This window comes from Temnothorax nylanderi, unplaced genomic scaffold (genome assembly GCF_030848795.1).
Source record: "Temnothorax nylanderi isolate EJ_2023f unplaced genomic scaffold, tnyl_v1.0 TNYL_tig0243_pilon, whole genome shotgun sequence".
In the NCBI taxonomy this organism is placed as follows: domain Eukaryota; kingdom Metazoa; phylum Arthropoda; class Insecta; order Hymenoptera; family Formicidae; genus Temnothorax; species Temnothorax nylanderi.
Window position 1 is genome coordinate 159,391 of NW_027249305.1, and position 19,319 is coordinate 178,709.

Genomic DNA, 19,319 nt, shown 5'->3' on the forward strand with positions numbered 1-19,319 from the left:
TGTAACAAAATAATATAGTATATAAAAATATAGCTACGAATTAAATCTCTGAGTGCAAAAATGATATAATAAAATAAATAAATAAATAATATTTGATACTTTATATTTTTATGTCATTTACGATGTAAAAATGTTTATCCCCGCTTTTAAAATTAATTAAACTTGATTTCTACAAAGATAACGATAAATCTTTTAGGGCTTTACGATAAAACAATAAAAATATTTGGCGACAACATCGTCCCATACAGAAAGAAAAAGAAGTCAAACAAAATCACAGGATGCGGAATGAAACGTGACTTGCGTTCTCTCGTTCTTACGTGAACCTTTGCACCCTTTGATGCATCTTCTGCCTCCAGCCTCCCGCCCTCATCCCCGTCCCTTCAGTTCCAGCTTTGCCATCCGCTCGCTTTTGCCTCCTTTGACCCCTAATTCGACGAGCAAGATTCACCGTAGCGTGTGTGCCATTAACCCAAATAATTTTGAGCTCGAGAGTCTCCATGTCGAATTTCCCTTTACCTATTACACTTCCTTTGCGCTCATCCATATATTTTTTTTTCTTACTGAAAGAGTGACCAGTACCATATTGGTTTAACAAGGAAAATTTATGTGTTCGATGCAGATTCGATCTGTATATTAGACGCGTAAGAAGACGTACATTTAAAAAAGCTAAGAAATAAATTAATTGTATCGATCGCTGTTATTACTATTATTATTATTATTATTATTATTATTAATTTTAAATTTATTTCTGCTGTATTACATTAATTATGCTTGCCTATATTAGCTTATAAATATACTTCTCTCGAATATTTCAAAACGTTTCAATTATTTCAAGATATGTTTAAAAATTATTTTTTTTATTCCGGGTATTCTTTCTTTTTCAACGTTACAAAACGATCTAATGTGATCCCTTATCATTAGCGAAGTAACTTGAATCGCTCAGTGCATCACCGAGTGCATCGAACTGCATCGAGCTGTTACTTCGTGGCGGATTGTCGGTGTGCGGGAAAGGTCCGTTAAGCGTTCTCGTGTAAGTTCGAAAGTCAATTGGTCTGGATTCGCGTAAAGTTTCTACGTTATTTTCGTCCGGGAAAAGGGAGGAAGGAGTTGAGTACGTTTCAGTTCCCGATCGGGGTTCTCGCGTCAGATATGAGGCGTGGTACGTAACCCGCGCGATTGACTCCTGCAAAGCTAACGAAACTTCCACGACAAGAAGGAAAAAAAAAGCTACGATTTATAGCTTTGACGATCGAAGTTTTCTGGTATGTCTATAATCTGTAGAGTGCATGCACGTGAATTGAACCGATAAGATAAGAAGAGAATAAGCAGAAGTCTACTTTAGTTTTAAAAATTCTGTTTTTTTTATACATATATATAACAATCCGCTAATTGCTTTGCTATTTATTATTATAATTGGATATGATATAATTGTATAATATATGTATATCGGTAACAGTTAAAAGAAGATATTAGTAATTATTTTCAGCTAAATTTTAAATGAGCTATTTCATACATGTAACCATCTTATTAATAACATTTTATGAATAAACTTTGCAACAAAATAAGACACTATACTGTTATTACGTAAATATTACATACTTTTATGCAGCAATTTTAGTACTTCCTCACCGAGTTATTCTTATCCCTTATTACATTAATTTTATCGTAATTTTAGTAGTGGTATCGAGTTTCCACAAACTCAATCGGAAATTGTATAGCTTGTTTTATAATTTTATAATTTTCCGAGTTATTACAAAAATTTAATTATTTACGGCTCGGTTATATACTATATTATTATGTCATTATTAAATAAACTTGCCGGGACTTATAAAAGACTCCGCCATTGCTTCTACGCGCTATTTTATAATATACAATATATACAACGAAGACAGCAGTCGCTAATTATGCGCGTTTTGAAATTCCGATATGTATCGCATCGATAATGTCTTGCAATTATCGCGAATTATTGGAACACAGACATGTGCAAAAATATAGCGAAATATCGATGGTATATACGGTAGCTCGATGAATATCGGAGTTTGCGTATTTTAATATTTATTAACGGCTATTGGGGACCAGATGTAGGTCGATGTACTTGGCAAAACGCCGATATTTGATGGCCAGTCATTAATCCTTCCTGCGAGGGATTTACGCGGCCCAAGGCGAAACGGGAATTCATCGCGATTAATTAATAATATTTATAAAGCGGTGGCTCACGATTACAATGCACCACAGTGGCCTGTTATTAACGTGATTCCGTATCTTGCAATTAAATATCCAGTACGCAATCTTTATGAAGTTAATAACTTAATGCGGTCCAGCTTTCTTATTATTATATTATTATTTCGTTCACTATTTTGTGTGTTTTTTTTTATATTTTTCCACTATTTTTCATATATTTTCTAAAATGTAAGACGGATATTTTTCACATAATTAATAATTCTTATACATTTAACCACGTTCTCTATTACTGTTTTAGGGATGCTTGTCATGATTCCTGGACGCAACTGCGACTATCGCCAATGTTCGGCTGCATATGTCCGAATAATCATATCAAGCGGCGATGCGACAAGATCTTCTCAACGGTGAACCACAATCCCTGCGTTGGTGAGTCCAACTATAATACGCGATTTGTACAGTTCACTCTTTCTCTCTCTCTCTCTCTCTCTCTCTATCCATGTATTCATATATACTCCCATCGTACATGTAATTACTTATTGAATATTAAATTTATGTGTCCTGTCAACGAACGACATAATCGTAATAGCACTATTTAATCGTGAAAAGTAAAGATTTAATTTATTATTGGATACATTCTGCTAATTGTACACAAACTATGCCATCGCAAAAGCAAATTTATTATTAGTTTAGTTAATGGTATAAAAATCTTTGCAAAATTAATGAAAGTTTGTCAAATTTCATTCTATTACGTGATATGCTTAAATGCACATCACGCGATGCGTAACTACGTGTACGAAGTAATTTCGTTTGATAAGTTTTATCATGAATTGGAATTCGAAATACAATGTTGTGACATGAATGAACAAGTACAATTATATTAGCACCTTGTGAAAGGCGATTGTCGATGTTGTGAAGTAATTTTGGATATATATAAAAAGTTTTTTTCTATCGTATCTACATTGAGTTTACGGGGTTTATCCTTGCGTGTCTGTCTTTGTGTATCTTGTACAGATATCCTATTTGATTTCTTTCTGTCGATGTGTGCATCGAAGTGTTTGCATCGATCCTGGACTACAGTGATAGATGGCCAATTATCGCCACGTACAATCTTACAATGTTGAGATTTCATTTAAGAAGAATTAACTGCATCTTACGATGTCGAATTAAATTTTCCACTTTTATTCCAGAAAATTTTATTTAATTTAGATATACGTAATATCTCTTATTTTTCACGTATATATAAACATACTAAAAATAAAATGTTACAAATAGCAATATTATTGACGTATTGCCAATATAATATTCTATATATTACTCGATAAAAGTCTTATTCTATTAGATTTAAAAGATTTATTTAATGTGTAAGAATCATTTACAACTTCCGTATCTCACGAGGAAAGAACAATAAAAAATATCACATGCAGATATACATTAAAATATTACGAATAAGATATAAAAGTAATTTCTAAAATGGATGAATTAATTTATTAATAATTATGACGATAATTGCGTTTATAATATATGCTTAATCGACGGCGCTCTCAAATTCTTGCAACAAAGTGCGAAATTTGTTATCAACATAGTGCATAAACGAGAAGGGCTCATTGTAACATCAGTCTCGCGTTTAAAGCGGACTTCCAGCTGAGAACTGACGTACACTAAACTGAAGCCACTTCCTGTTACTCTCTCATTTTTTTCCCTGGCATCAAAGTTGCGAGCGAGGTAGAATGCTGCTCGACGGGGCAATTACTTTTAAGCGATACCGCAGTGTTCAAGGCTCGTCGGAGAACGTTATCCTCACCCTCGGATAAGCTTTCTTCGTAATTAACTAAAGAAGGAGATGCAAGCATTAAAACGAAGATAACAATGAATCTTAACTTTGAGAAGCAGATAATAACCGATGCGTTAGAGATGTATTACCGCAGCAATTTCAGGAACAAAATTTTTTTCTAATAGAAATATAATTTTAAATCGAAATTATGTTTCGCTATTCCAATATGTTTTAATATAGATCAATTTTTTTCCATCATTTTTAAAACTATGCCCTGTTAATTATTTATACAAAAGTAATAATAGAATAACAAAAGAAGTATTTATTTCGACAACCTTTGACAAATGTAATTAAAAATAAACGTTACGTTTATTTTTAATTACATTTGTCAAAGGTTGTCGAAATAAATACTTCTTTTGTTATTCAATATTGGCGAGGAACAAACTATTTATTTTATATAATAATAGAATACTTGACGTATCTATTTAAATATTTTAAATTATTTACAATACTAACAAAACTCAGTATACAAATCTGTTGTAAAAATTAATTATTATATATTTAAACCGCGTAATCACTTAAATTTATTTATTTAGTTCACTTTTTACCCCAATTTATTTTAATTTATACTTCGCTCGATTATCGAACATCCAACTGTACATCCAGGATCGATAACGCTTCTACCCGTGCCTCGCAATTGTAATTTAATAAGACAACATAAAACTCAAAGCGTGCAACGCACGCACGTGAAACGTAAGTATCTTTACACGCATCACACGCATGTGTGACAAATGTTGTCTCTTGCGTTGCGTTTGACGAATGAATCGCGCCAACAGCGGTGCATAGTGCGAGCGATGAACGCGACATACACACTCGACGATAGCATTAACAGTTGTGGAATGCGTGACTGGACGAGAGCAGTTTTCAGCGCGGAAACATAAACGAACAATTAATCATTACGGTAACAATGTTATAACGTAATTAACATCCAACGCTCTACAGACATAATTGTACAAACAATTCAGTTTAGCTGCTCTCGACGCAGAAAAAAAACTACTTCGACCTCGCGAAACAAAGAAATCTGCGTGCCTTTGCTACAATTTCGAATTAATTTTAAATGCTGTACGGTATGTCGATGACATACTTAGCCAACAACTACAAACTAATACAATTTAGTGTCTAAACCGGTATCGAGGTCGGGTCAAACGTTTAATGAAAATGCTTGAAAGATTGCTTTTTAAGTGATCTGTGACCAAATGAGTCAAATACGGTAACTTGACGATATATTACTTCATAAGAAAGAATTTGTTTAATAATGCTTTGAAACTTTCGTGAGTCGACAAATAGAATTCTAAACTGAAATTGGACATTATTTACCTCTTGTATGAAATTTAATTACTTATTGCTATCAAAGATTTTACCACTTTCTCAATTAATTACTATTAATTACTTTAAAATGTACAAAAATATTTAGACAATCAAATTATATCCGATTATTCATTGAGCAATATTTTTATATAATACAACTACACATTTTTAAAGACTTTTTCACCTTTAAAAATTTTTAAATACCTTTGAAATCGATGCGATACTTTCGACGTTACTGTCAAAACTGTCTCACGCAAGTTTGAACATAAAAATGAGACGTTCGAAACGCGTAATACCAAACGATTCGTCCGATATGTAGATCTGGATCTTGAATTGAGATTGGAAGCGCGACTTTAAATGGGCCGACCCTTCGCCATCCTCCGTTCTTCTTTTCCCCAGGATATCGAACAACCAGACGGTAGGTGTATGAATAGCAATGAAGGAGAAAGGAGGGCGAGAGAAAGGAGGAGGAATGCCGTCCTCGAACACGAAATTTATATAAACGCGCTCGAACTACTCCGCAGTCGTATTAAATTACTTCTTGCCGTTACAAATGATGGAATCTCCGACATGTGGGAAATATCTCAGACGTCCTATCATTACGCTTAATCGCGTACATGTTGATCTTTCGATTACGTTTTTATTATTGCAAATTGTAAATTGATTAGAAAGACTATATCTAGTTGATAGACATAAAGTTCTCTCACTATTGTCGCGGTTTATTAGTTATTGATTATCTGAATAATAGATGGCGAGTAATGATAGCACTTAATTGCTATTTAATAGCGTACTATTATTAGTTACATCGAACGAGAAGCAATTGTCGTTACTATTTGGTACATTTCAATTGTAATACGACTTGAATATTATTTCAGTTTTTTACTTATACTCTTCTGAAAGTTATTAATTTAAACTAGTATATATAATTGCGATAAATTCTAATATATATAAGAAGATTCAAGATCCAACCTCAACAGAACAAACTAACAAGTAGATTACAATTGCAAGTATCTACATCACAACACAACAGCCAGTTGTTTAAAAACAGCGCAAAATCTTTAAGTATTTATTATTTTTATAACAATCTTGCTTGTTATACAAATCAAACTGCCCTCTCGTACACAAAAAAAAAGAGATCTCCGTGACCCCTATCGTCGCACTTTCTGGGTGAATAACATTCCGAAAGTGCAATATCTTGAACAACGTGAGGTGTCTCATAGCCGATATTTAGGAGCTACGATATTTTTTCGCCACGGTGTATGAAAGTACGAAAATCTACAAAATAAAGGTGCTACATTGTAATATCTCTGTCATATCTCTCTTTTTAAATGTCACCGAAGCTCCTAACTATCCTGGGTCAGGTCTGTCGCATCTCACGTTACTCATCCGAAGTTAATAAAACGAAGGCACGCCGGAGAAGTAGCGGAGCGCATGATACTCAGAATCGAACGTCTCGAAACGTTCGATCGGGGGTATACTTGAAGGGGTTCGGCGTGGAGGGTCCTCCTCCTCCGCCGGTCCGGTTCCACGAGAGAGGAAGAGACGTCCGTTCCGAATGGAGGGAGAGGCCCGAGGAAACGCGAGGGATCGATCCCTCGAAATCCCGGAACGCACGAGAGAGAAATGTCTGCACGTGAAAGCGCACCTCGGCACCCCCTATGAGGACGCACTCCGCCCCCCGGAGGATTCGCGTTTCGAGACCAATATCCTCGCCGCCGCCGCCCCTCGGAGACTATCCCCCGAGTGTCTCTCTCGCCTCATTCGTCTGCGATCTCGCGCGTACACACATATATATACGTCATGAATATTTCGACGCGCCGCGCGCGACCGCTCGCGCGCGCCCCATTCGACAAACGCCCACGAGATAAATCGACGAGATGGAGAATCGCTATCGAGACGAAACGATCTCGCGGGAATATATCGGCTGCGCCGTTATATTCACGGTTGTATGATATTCTTAGTTAGACCTTGCTATTCTAATATTAACGGCTGCGCCGCAAACGTAACGGGATATATCTTTAGATCTTATAATTATTTCCTTTCCTCCGCGACCTGTGAATAATCGGAACTAGAGCGCACATTTATGTTTCGATCAAATGTGTATCTATTCATTCGTTTATTATTTAGACTCTCCACGTTGTTGAGAATCTTTTCCGATTTTGTCGATCTGATCGCCGACTCGTGTGCCGTATCAATCCCCTCTTGTACCGCGTTGGAACCGCGCGATAGAACGTCTGACAGGATTCGATCGTTTCGCGTTCGACACCCCCGCAATTTTCCTTTGTCGCCGTAAATCCACCGCGACGAATCGACGTCGCGAGATCGGCCGAGATTGCTTTCACCGTGAAATATGAAACGCGCAAGCTTGACGGATAAAGCGCGAGTCCAAGGTGGCGGCGATGAGCCGCTCCACTCCCGGAGCCGATCCTGCGGGGTGGAGTTGCGGCAACCAGGAATTGTGCACCGCATGTCGTATTTCTGCATGCCCGTGAATCCGTATACTGGGGAATCGACGAATCGGCACCCGCATGCCTATAACTTACGGCTTGTTTTCTCTCTGAGGTGTGTAGCCTGTTAGTGTGTGTAACGCCTACTACGACTCTGTCTACTCTCTATACTCGACTCACTATACTCTCCTTCGTTCCTCAACGTCTCGCCGAACGATTTATCGGAAAATGTCGTATGGCTATCAGAGTTGATTTCGACAGCAAATTAAATATTTAAGCAGATGGGACAAGTTGATGATCGACGTTCAATAAAATTTGATTGAAAGAAACGATTTGTTGATTAATATCTACTTTCTGTATTCTAGTAAAAGTGTCCGGTAGGTAAGTCCAGCAGTAAGCGTAGTAGGGAAGTATACTTGGAAGTATTCAAGTTGTCTTACTACCTAAATATATATATATATATTTTTTTAATAAAAATTAGAAATCGCGAGTATTTAATTCCGACAGTACATTTGATTCTTACTAATTATCAGATGTTCAATGAAATAAATAAGATATGTTATACTCTCTTTCTTTATTAAACTTGCAATTAAAGGATTTGACAACGGAATGAAGAATGTGACGTGACAGCTGAAAGAAAAGCGCGCAATTAAAAACGAGAAAAAATAGGCGCGCAGTAATTTATTCGGCTTTCCATTTCGCTTACGAACGATTGACGCAGAACCAGCCAAGAGTTAACCCTCTTGGTTAACGTCCCGCGGTCTCTTGCGTCTCTTGCGACGAATCTCTCGGGAATCCCAAAATCTCTTAAGAACGAAATCACGCTCGGCGAGCGCGGCGCATCGCTTCGGGATAATTTCTCGCGTGCAGTAACGCTCAATACGAGGATCCCTCGACTCTCCGGACGGAGTTTCAAGTCTCACGAGTATTCTCGAAGGAGTCCGAAAATCCTTCCCGGGAAGAGACGCCAGGTCGCCTGTCGATTTCGATTATCTGCCGGTTCATTTAACTTCGTCTTCTTGCCGGCTTTTTATTTCGCGTTGCACCATCACTCCTGACAAACGAGAAAACGCCCGACATCGTCGTGGGGACATTCAGGAAGATATTTGCTGCTCGTTAATAACGCGCTTGAAGTAACTCACGATTAACTGTAATTATGCAATTTAAAATAACATTTTTTTAGCCGAATTAATTTGTTAAGAATATAGTATGAGAGTATAAATAAAAAGTGCATTTTTATAAAGTTGTGATAATTGACAGTGATAATAAATTTGACCTAGTTTCAATTAAATCACGAATAATATTATTTTCTCTTAAATTATTTCCTGATTTTTGATTATATTTGCGTTTGTCGAAAGCAATTTTTCCAACGATCTTATATCAATGATTTAAATAGACATTGAAAATAAATAATAATAAAATTTTGATATATATATATATATAGATTATATAGTAAAATTATCTCATATATATTGACATATTTATGTGCATCAATTTTCAAATATAGAACGATAAAATAAAGACGTTTTAGTTTTGTCATATCTTATTTATGAACTTCTTTATTAATTCTTTTTTCAAATAAAAATCTTGAGATATTTACGTATGGCAATTAGTAATATACTCTAAATAAATAAATTTTTGTGGTCTCTATTTATTAATGATAAAAATCTTTGAATCGCCGAGAATAGTTAGCATCTAAGAATTCTTTTTTTTAAGAGAGAATTTACTAACCAAAAAATGCAATAAATACATCTTATACGATAATATATTTTTAACACATGGAAATGTGATTCTTTTCGAAAAGAGATATTAATATCTCATTGTTAGTAGAATTTTCAATTCTTCGTTAGATGATGATCGGAATTAAATACTCGATTTCAATGTGCAATATTAATTTATATTTGTTTGTTAAACAATTAGTTCAAATATGTTTGAATTCGTACATACTATTATCCATTTCTACTTAATTTATATCCTTTCTGTCGTTTCCCCGAAAAAACTCTGATTTTGATAAAAATGTCAAGAAGCCACGAGTACATTGATTAATTCTAACCATTCTAAATTAATTTCATAACATGGAACGTTGCGTCTACAATTACGCTCATTCATCCTCGTGTTCAACGTCTCGGAACATCGATAATACTCGATATCCATGCGATTATTTATCTGGACAGACAGAAGCTGGTATATTATCTCCCAGCGATATCGAGCCGAAGTCTCCTCTCTGCGATTTATCCCCCGTTAACGCCCGTGCACCGCAACTACCACCACCACCACCACCACCACTATCATCACTATCACCATCACGACACTTTACCCCACAACAACAGCACGCATACCTCGCACGTTGCGTAAACCGAGATGGCGAACGCGCACCCTCACTCACCCTGTTCTCGTCCGCGGCTCTGCTTCTGTGTTACAGAGGTCCTGCCCTCCTCCACCTCCGTAGATCTGTCGGGCACGGATTCGGCCCTGTACCCGTTCGACCCGCAGCAGGAGAACTACCAGGAGATCTGGTTGCCGCCGACCAGTATGTACCCCTATTTTCTGTTCCCCGGGACCGCGCGCACCCCGCCGTACTACGATCCCGACAGCACGTACAACATACGGGAGCCCGGCGATCGCTACCAACACCACCACCGTCACGGCGATCGACATCATCACCAGGAAGCGCCGGAGCTGCCCGGCCGGCCAGCCGTCCTCGTAGTCGAGGCGTACGACCCTCGGACCGATTCGGACCGGTACGAGACCGATATAAATCGGTTCGAGGATCGCGCGGCGACCTCGCGTCCAGGCGTTGATCATCCGGATCGGTCGACGGATGGATCTTCTTCTTCTTCTTCTTCTTCCTTCTCCTCTTCTTCTTCTTCTTCTTCTTCCTCCTCTTCTTCTTCTTCGTCTTCTTCTTCTTCTTCGTCGTCGTTGTCCAAGCATGATCGCGCCTCCGGCACAGTGCACCTGCAGCCCCAAAGCGAGCATGACGCGCACCCGCACCAGCATCGGCACCATCACCACCAACAGCACCAGCACCATCACCGTCAGCACCCCGCACTACCCGCACCGCCGTCCGTCGTCGCGACACTGTCGTCGTCGTCGGCGGGCTCGTACGCGCCGGCGACTGCTCGTCCCACGCCTACCGTGTTGGACGAGCCGTTGGGGGCCCACGGGCCCGGCCATGCCGAACTGCCCCGGCTGCCGGCCCCGAGGAAGTTTGCGCCCAGGCCCACCTACGAGCACCGCGCGATCTTCGACCGCGCCGACGACGACCTCGATGACCTCGAAATCAGGCCAGCCGCGCCGCCCGTCGATCGGTTCTTCGATCTCCGCGAAGAGTTCGTCGATCAAGGTTCGTACCGGGCCCACCGGCACGTACAAGGGACCTCATTTTGCGAAGCCGCCAAAGGACGTGTCCAAAAAGACACGTTAGGTGTCTGAAAAGTTTTTCGCTCGCGTGAGTACGTCGGGCACTGCGATGGGCATGCTCGTGTACCTTTTATGAATCTTACTTCGGCAGGGTATTTTCGGGAAATTGGAAATGGAAAAAATATGCTGACACAGTTTCGAAAATTTTTACATTGAAATTGAAGCTGTTGTTTAATTCTATTTGAGATAAAACTGTTAAAATTAATTTATAATAATTTATAACAACGATTAAATTTTAAAGAAACTTGGAATTTCCATTGCTTCGTTTACTTTTATCTATAATCACAAATATGAAAAATGTGTGAAAATATGCTTGTGATACCCATCTGCATCCCAGCGTAGTCCGCTTAATTATTTATTTAGCGACAGAAGAAGCTAATTATTTAAGAATTATTGAGAATCATATATGTATACATAGCGCAGGTAAATTACGGATATAAGTATTTATGAGAGAATAGTACTTAGAATTTATGCGACTTCGACTTGTCGATCATAACAGCGAATTAATAAATTTTTAATATCTAAGTAAAACGGCAAGCATTAGTTCCAGTTAATTATTAATAATATTTAGCATTATATATTCTTTCCTTATTTCTTTTTAACTTACTTTGTAAAACGGTTTTAACATTTCAAAGTTGTTTCTTCATTTTATTAAGAACATTTCTTGCAAAATTATTTCATCCAGTATTTTACGTAATAAATTTTAGAAATTAATCAAATTTTAAAAATCAAAGAATAAATATTTGTAAAATTTAATGTTTTTAACGTGTATTGGTGAACATGAATGTTAAAGTAAAATAATATTTTCTTTTCGAAAAACAAAGAAGATACTATTTCAGTTATGTTACTTTTATCACTTATTACATCATTGTTAAAAAGAAATTTTGATTATACATCCGAAGTATTCGCACTAAATTTTCTCTAAAATTTTCAATAATCTAATACATTTTTTAGCCATTATCGAATTAAAAGAAATAAGTTCAATTATAAGTTGCAACTGGTAGAAATACAACACTGGTAATATGTATTGTTTATTTCTTTATTTAACATAATTGAAATTTTATTCAATGTGTGACAAGTGCGCTTATGACAAGGATCAAAAAGTCATGATTAGTCCTTTGTCTCGTTCCCGCTCACTTCAATGCGACTACAGTAGCTGAGAAAAAAAAAGCTTTCCGTTGTAGGTATTAATTTCTCAGACTCTTCGCGTCGCGAGCTGCGGCATCATAACGCAGTAAAATTTCCGCACAAATGTGTTTGCGGATCAGCCAAAGAGAAAACGCTCTCGCAATTTTCCAACGACCTCTGAATGCAATTTCGCAGCTCGCGACTACAGCTGAAATTTCGAATAAGTGCGATTCCTCAATGATTTCTAGAATGGCGCACAATCGCGAGCTTTCTTTCGTCTTCTCTTTGCAAGACAGTCGGAAGAAAGGTCTCTTTTAATTCCTTCTATAACGATGGATTTATCTTGAAGATTGCACTTTTTGTGCACAACTTGTTACGCCCGGTCATTTACAGTGAAGGTCATCGCCCATCCGGATAATTCCACCAGCTTCGAGGTGATTGAGTCGCAGCTGGAAAATCCGCTGATCGATGCCAAGCATCGGGATCTGCTCAACATGAAGCAGATCCCCATTCCGGATGGCCATCATCATCGCACACATCACAAGAGGAACCAAACGGATGATTTCGAACGTGAGTCTCTCATCATAATCTTATTTCTTATTTCTAAAGTAAACGCATTATTTCTTAATCGAAAATTACGATCCTATAAATGTGCGTTAAAAATAGAGGTTTCTTGCACAATGAACAAGTGTTCTATTGATTTAATTCAATTTTATTTACGAATAAATAAATAAATTAGTCAAATAATTTTTTTATAATACAATACTAAAGCGATGCTAAAAATATGTTGGTTATATATTTATATGTTTTTTTTTATTATATTTGGTAAATGTAAGAATATGTAGACGATTTTAAAATGATTTATAATACGATTATGATTACGATTAGGAAAGTCAAATTATTTATTTCAATCGTTTTCCTCATGATTGTCGTGAGCAATCTCATGCGACGTGATGTGTGAATGGCGGAATTGTCAGCTACCATTGTCTTCAATATTCCAGCACGAATTGTACGCAATCAATGCAAGTAATAAGGCGTCCGATGTGTAATCATAAATTTTTCCACTAAGATGATTTTTCTTGCTGGAGGCGGCGAATTATGTCAAAAATGTGTCGTGGCGTCGCTGGATGTGCATCATGGAAAATTCCATTTGTTTTAATGCGCCGTGCAAATTCATATTTTCCCGCAAACTGCCCGCGACGGCATACCTTGTTGATGGATAGTCAAGTTTCGCGAAGGAAAGGGTGTACATGAAACTGTTTTTATGCATGCGATGACTTTCGTCATACATTGCGATAATTCTCAATGTGTTTCGACGAACAGGAGTAAAACGTTTTGCGCATTGCATTGCAAATGCTTCATTTTTCGACCTAAAAACGCATGACGATTAGGTTACTTTTATATAAAAACATTAGATCTAGATGTAATTATTACGAATTAAAAACATTTGGAAACTTATGTGATTTATACGGGACAAAGAATAGGTCTTTAAAATAAGCTATCGTTTATTTAGCAGAAATTCTCTTTGATATTTTTATATACTGTAAAATACGAGCCAATTTAAAATATGAAAAAGTTGTATACTCTTCAGGAAAAAGAGAAAAGGTCCAAAAATTAGTTGTTATTCATCCGAGAGATGAATGTGATACGATAAACATTTTCGATGGGAATCCTGTTTATATATTGCAGATAGGAAAAGGATACTGGGAGAGAGAGTTTATAGTATAACACGCTAAAATATAGATTTCTGGAAATACATAGGGAATATCTCGCTGAAAATATTAATTACATCGCCGCCTGGTAAATCTTCGCGTGTCCAAAATAATTTTTCGTATTTTGGTGGGGGAAAAAAAAGCGCGTCCGTTTCAATATATCGAATAGTGATAACCAATTACAATAAAAATGCTTCCCGGTGAGCCCACCTAGTGTGCAACGCGGTGAAATGAAATTCATTAGTTTCCGTGCAACAAATATATTTCCGCATGCAAGTTTATTATACGTCGAATAAATAAATTGCTTCACCTGGTATTACGATACCCCGTGAAACCTGATTTTTCATATTTTTACCTCTCTAATAGAAAACATTTTATTTATTTCATTATCTGTTTATATATAACCATATACTTACATAGTCCATATCAACAAAATTAGAATTATATAAAATATTTTGTAAATAATTAATATGAAAATATAAATAGCGATGTTTTTAATTAGGCTGTGGCATAATTAAAAAGAGATAATTATGTAAATATGAGATATGACTATTTTCACAAAACTTATAAATATAAGATATTTTGAAGAGAATTATTTATTGTAAAGAGTGAAAATATGATATCAACAATTAATAATTTGCAATTAGTCAAGATAAATGATAGAGCGGGCAAATAATAGGAATTAATCTTCAGATTTGACGATCACGATTTTCCGTTAACGAGATGAAAGAGCGGACGATCGATCGCATCTCCCGCGTAATATCTCGCGAAGATATCACTTCAACGAGTAAGATTTATCGCGGCGAAAGTTTAATTTAATTTCAACTCTCTCTCCCCGGTTGCTCTCATTTCCTGCCTTCTACTCGTATCTCTCTCGCGCGTCTGCATATTATTTCTCGAGCCGCCGGATTTGGAACTTTAATCCGCCATCGTGCCCAAGATTCGCCCAAGTTTTCGTCGTATTCGATATTACACGACGGTTTTACATCGATCGCCGTTTCCCCGGATTCGGGAGAAACGGCGGCCGGACGAGTGCAGGTGCGCTCACTCGGTATCTCGCTCGTCGTTCATTAAGAGGAACAGAGTCTGCCAAGAGGCCAATTTCGTTCTTTACGCAATTTTTTTCGTTTTTTTTTTTGTTTTTAATGACTAGACATTACAGACGCGCACTACACGCGCGCTATTTATTTTTAATATTTCTCTGTTACTATATTAACTTTACACTATTAACCACACAACTGTCAAAATATGCCATGCATAGCCGCTCATGAAGTAAGCGCAACAAGAGAACCAATCGGCATCGCGGAAAAGCGACAACAATATTTCGATAGATTCGAGTATCGATGATATGCCCTTTTTAGAAGAAGGAGACTAGACATCACAGACGCGCGCTACGCGCGCGCTATTTAGCAACAGATACACAACTGTCAAAATTATGCTATGACAGCCGCTCACGAAGTTAGCGCAGCGACAGAATCAATCAGCATCGCGGAAAAGAGTCAACAATAAACTTCGAGACTTTCGATAAGACTTCGAGAGATGCGAGTATCGATTTAATATGCCTTTTTTTAGATAGGATTACATGCCCTTTTTAGAAGAGGATTTGTACAAGAACTATTTCTTCGCATTTAATGTATCGAGCGAAATGAAATTCTGAAACAGTTTGTGACAAGTGACAAGTTTGTGACATTGTGAATTTATATAACTGTCAGAACGGCAGAATATCTTGACTTAACTTATTGTCTTCTTTTATTTGCGAATTTTTAACATAAAAAAATTTAACACAAATAGCAGAAATATGGTTTCACGGTTTTAGGCTGGATTTTTGTGCCCAATAATATTTTTGCGTATACATCTTTTCCAGTTCAACAAACTGCGCGCCGAGTAATGTCGCGTCGGTCTTGAAACACTCAAGCTGAAAATGGACTAGGTATTTTTGGCCCAGGTTAAAATCCCGGCTGGGGTGATATTTTTCGCAATAAATTCTTTACATCTTGTTTTTAAAAAAAGATGCTTATTTAGCATTGCGATTATTAAATTGATTATTAATTTGATTACGTGTACTATTTTCAGCTTTAGTTTGAAACTGTGTTTCAAGACCGACTTAGCGCGCAGTTTTCTACTGGCATATTTGAAGGCATATTTCTACTATTTGTGTTATTTTTTTATAAACGGTAAAATTCACCTATTATCAAAAATTTAATTTACTTTTTATTTATTTTGTTTAAAATTAAAAAAAAATGTTTTAATAGAATGTAAAAATTTTATTGGCAATGCCAATAAAAAAATGACAATTCTTTAAAGTTATGCTTCAAAATAACTAAAAATTTATTTTCTATTAGTTGTTTGCTTTGATAAATTATTAAAAATCGTAAAAAAAACTTTTTTAAAAACTTCAACCTTTGACACACTTTAAAGTAGTAATATTTTTGATGAACACATTGACACATTAGTTTGTAGGTACGTTGTAATTATAATAGAGTATTTATTTAATCCTACAATAACGATTTTTTTGCTATGTCGTGTTTATTTATATGTATGTACATCGCCATGTTCAAAGGAATGACGAACGTGAAAAAAATAAAGTAAAAAAGAGGTAAATACCAAAAACATAGACGCGCGCGTATTTAGATTGACTCATCGAAATTCTGCCATGGCAATTAATACTGTGAAAAACGAGCAGTAATTAAAGTTGCATCCAACAATCGCACGTTGTGAACTTTTTTTGTTCATCGATTACACACTAACTAGTTTTTTATTGATTAATTAACAACGCGATATAATCCATCGCTAATGTTTCGATATTTAATCTCGCGGATGTGCTCAAAAAAGGGGCCGGAAGAAAATTAATTACAAAATAACAGTGAGAAGTAACACTAACGACTAATTATAATCTTTTGTGTTTTAATTAATTAAAATCTTTTCTGTTTAATTTTTTTTTGCAAGGATACGCTATCGGATACATATACCAAATAATTTCAAAATTGTTGCTTTGCAAAAATTCGATCTTTATTTGCACGAAATAAATATTTGTTGAAATAATAATACTTTTGCTATGTAATAATATTTTTTCTCTCTATACAATTTTATTTAAAAAAAAAAAAAAAATAATAAATATGGAAACACTAATGTTTCGAAGCAAAAACGTTAATAAAATTTCTTTTTTAAAAAACAGTATATTCAAATTAGAACTAATCTATTAAGTGTCTTTTCTCGAAGTCAAATATTACAGACAAATGTTACAATATGAGAATGACACAGATGAGTCGTTTCAATTAATAATGAATCACATTAAGCTATTTATAGGCTGCAATAAACACGCAGGGTAAAATATATAAATTACTCTTATCGGTTGAAATAATATCAGAGCGCTGAAAGATCTTTTTGTTTGACTTCCTGCCATGGCTAATCATGAATAACACCGCGATTAGCCGCGGCGTTTTTGGCACCGGCGTGGATCTTGTTTCTCCGCAATTATTGCTGTAACTAATTGCCCACGCGGCCAATTAACGTCAAATATGGGAAATGCAATTGCGATCGGGAAACGCTGCCCGCTCAGCGCTTTGCGCGCTTCTTTAACGCGATTTTCTCTCAATTACAGCTGCGCTAATTACTCGGTTGGCCGATCAATTACGGATATTCATTGCGGTTTGAAATATATATAAATAGCGGATAAAATCGAGAGACCGCTCTACGGTACTGGGCTAATGATTAATTAGCACGTTGGCTCGCTCATCAATTGTCACGTTTGATGGATTGTGTATTATACACAATTCTTTTTTATTCGACACATCAGAATAGCTCAGTTAGCTGTTTCATTAAAAATGGCTAAATATTATGTTATATACTTGCTAATATTATGATATTATGGGATTTAAAATAGTAGAATAGAAAAAAGTTTTAATTCGATCTTTTCTTGCAAAATATTCCTCCTTTTTGTTTAATTGGCTCTATTTATACTTGGTTGAAACTAATGATTAGGTTAATTAAATTAATAAATTTAGAAAATTGTATATATTATGAAATGTAATAAAATCTTATTCAATCGCTTAATTTAATTTCCGTAATAAAATAGGCGCACTGGCTAAGTGAAATACCTAATGGCGGCTATAGAAATCACTCGCGCGAAAAATCGTTTTGAGAATAACCGTAGTTATATCAAGATTACACTCGTTTCACTTTTGTCGTCTCATCTGTTAAAATTACATTCACAGACGACTTATCTCAGTAGCAATTTATCTTATTCAATTTTTTACATCGTACATTTAATATTTAACCGAGAAGCGAGCGCGTATGACGAGAGCTTACCAACCAGCCGAATCACGGCTGAATCACTCGTTAAAAACGCAAAAGAATAATCCACGAGGCCAAATTTCGTGCTCGATGAAATTCACTCGCGAAGTTTGTTACGGCGTAATAAATTTCAGCCGATTTCATCCGCGGTTCAACATCGAAAACTCGCGAGTGAATTAGCCGCCGCGCGAATAAGAATTAGCGGTTTTGGATTCCGCGACGTGAATCCGACGACGACGAGCGCGCGAGGAAGTGAGTTACCCTCGTGAATCTTGAATCCTTTTTAAGAACCGCATTCAATCGTTAGTATATCGCGTATAAGGTCGGCGTATATTTCGCCAGTTTAACGTCGCGCTGAATATGCAACGCGGACAGAGGCAAGTCACGACCGTCGACGTTGAACTTGCAATTTCGTTAACCGGCGATTTGCATTCCCCCGTCAACTTTGCGACGACGCGCGAACGACAAAAATCACGACCGCGAACTCGCGAGACGTATTCGCGACTCCGCGCGGTTATTTCTCCGGTTAGTAATAGATGAAATTGAATCGAAGTCACAGGGAACATGGAGCTGGGATACAAACCGCAACCTGAGTTTTGCCGAGGTTTCGGGGGAGGGGGGGGGGTGTCCTGACAGCTCCTGTCACGTTTCACCGTCCTACATTTCTACGTGACGTGTCTGACTGATGGTGAAGTTTGCGGCTCACTTTATGAACCTTTATGAAAGTAAAATGGATTTGTTGATGCCGCAAGAATCCTTCGTGTAAATTTCTTTGCTTCAAAATGATTGGCACGAGCTTATTAATCGAATCAGCATCGATCAATCATCGTTTCACATTTTTTTATACTGACTGTGATAAATATCAATTAAATTACTTAACGGCTTCCCTTATTAAATTTTTTTTTCATTAATCATACAATTAACAAATTATATAGCATTAGTCACAATTTATTATATTATTCTAACGTGCGAAAGTGCCACTTTCAAAGTATCAAA

General features: G+C 36.7%; 1 protein-coding gene across 1 annotated transcript in view; it reads left to right on the plus strand.

Moving 5' to 3' along the window:
- The first annotated feature begins 2,439 nt into the window (after nt 1–2,439).
- Nucleotides 2,440–19,319, plus strand: part of Gfrl (Glial cell line-derived neurotrophic family receptor-like) — a 61,669-nt gene continuing 44,789 nt past the window's right edge. The window contains exons 1-3 of the mRNA XM_071718313.1: nt 2,440–2,607; nt 10,190–11,113; nt 12,712–12,888. Of these exons, the coding sequence (XP_071574414.1) occupies nt 2,523–2,607; nt 10,190–11,113; nt 12,712–12,888 (1,186 nt within the window). The 5' untranslated portion in view covers nt 2,440–2,522. The remainder of the gene's footprint in view (nt 2,608–10,189; nt 11,114–12,711; nt 12,889–19,319) is intronic.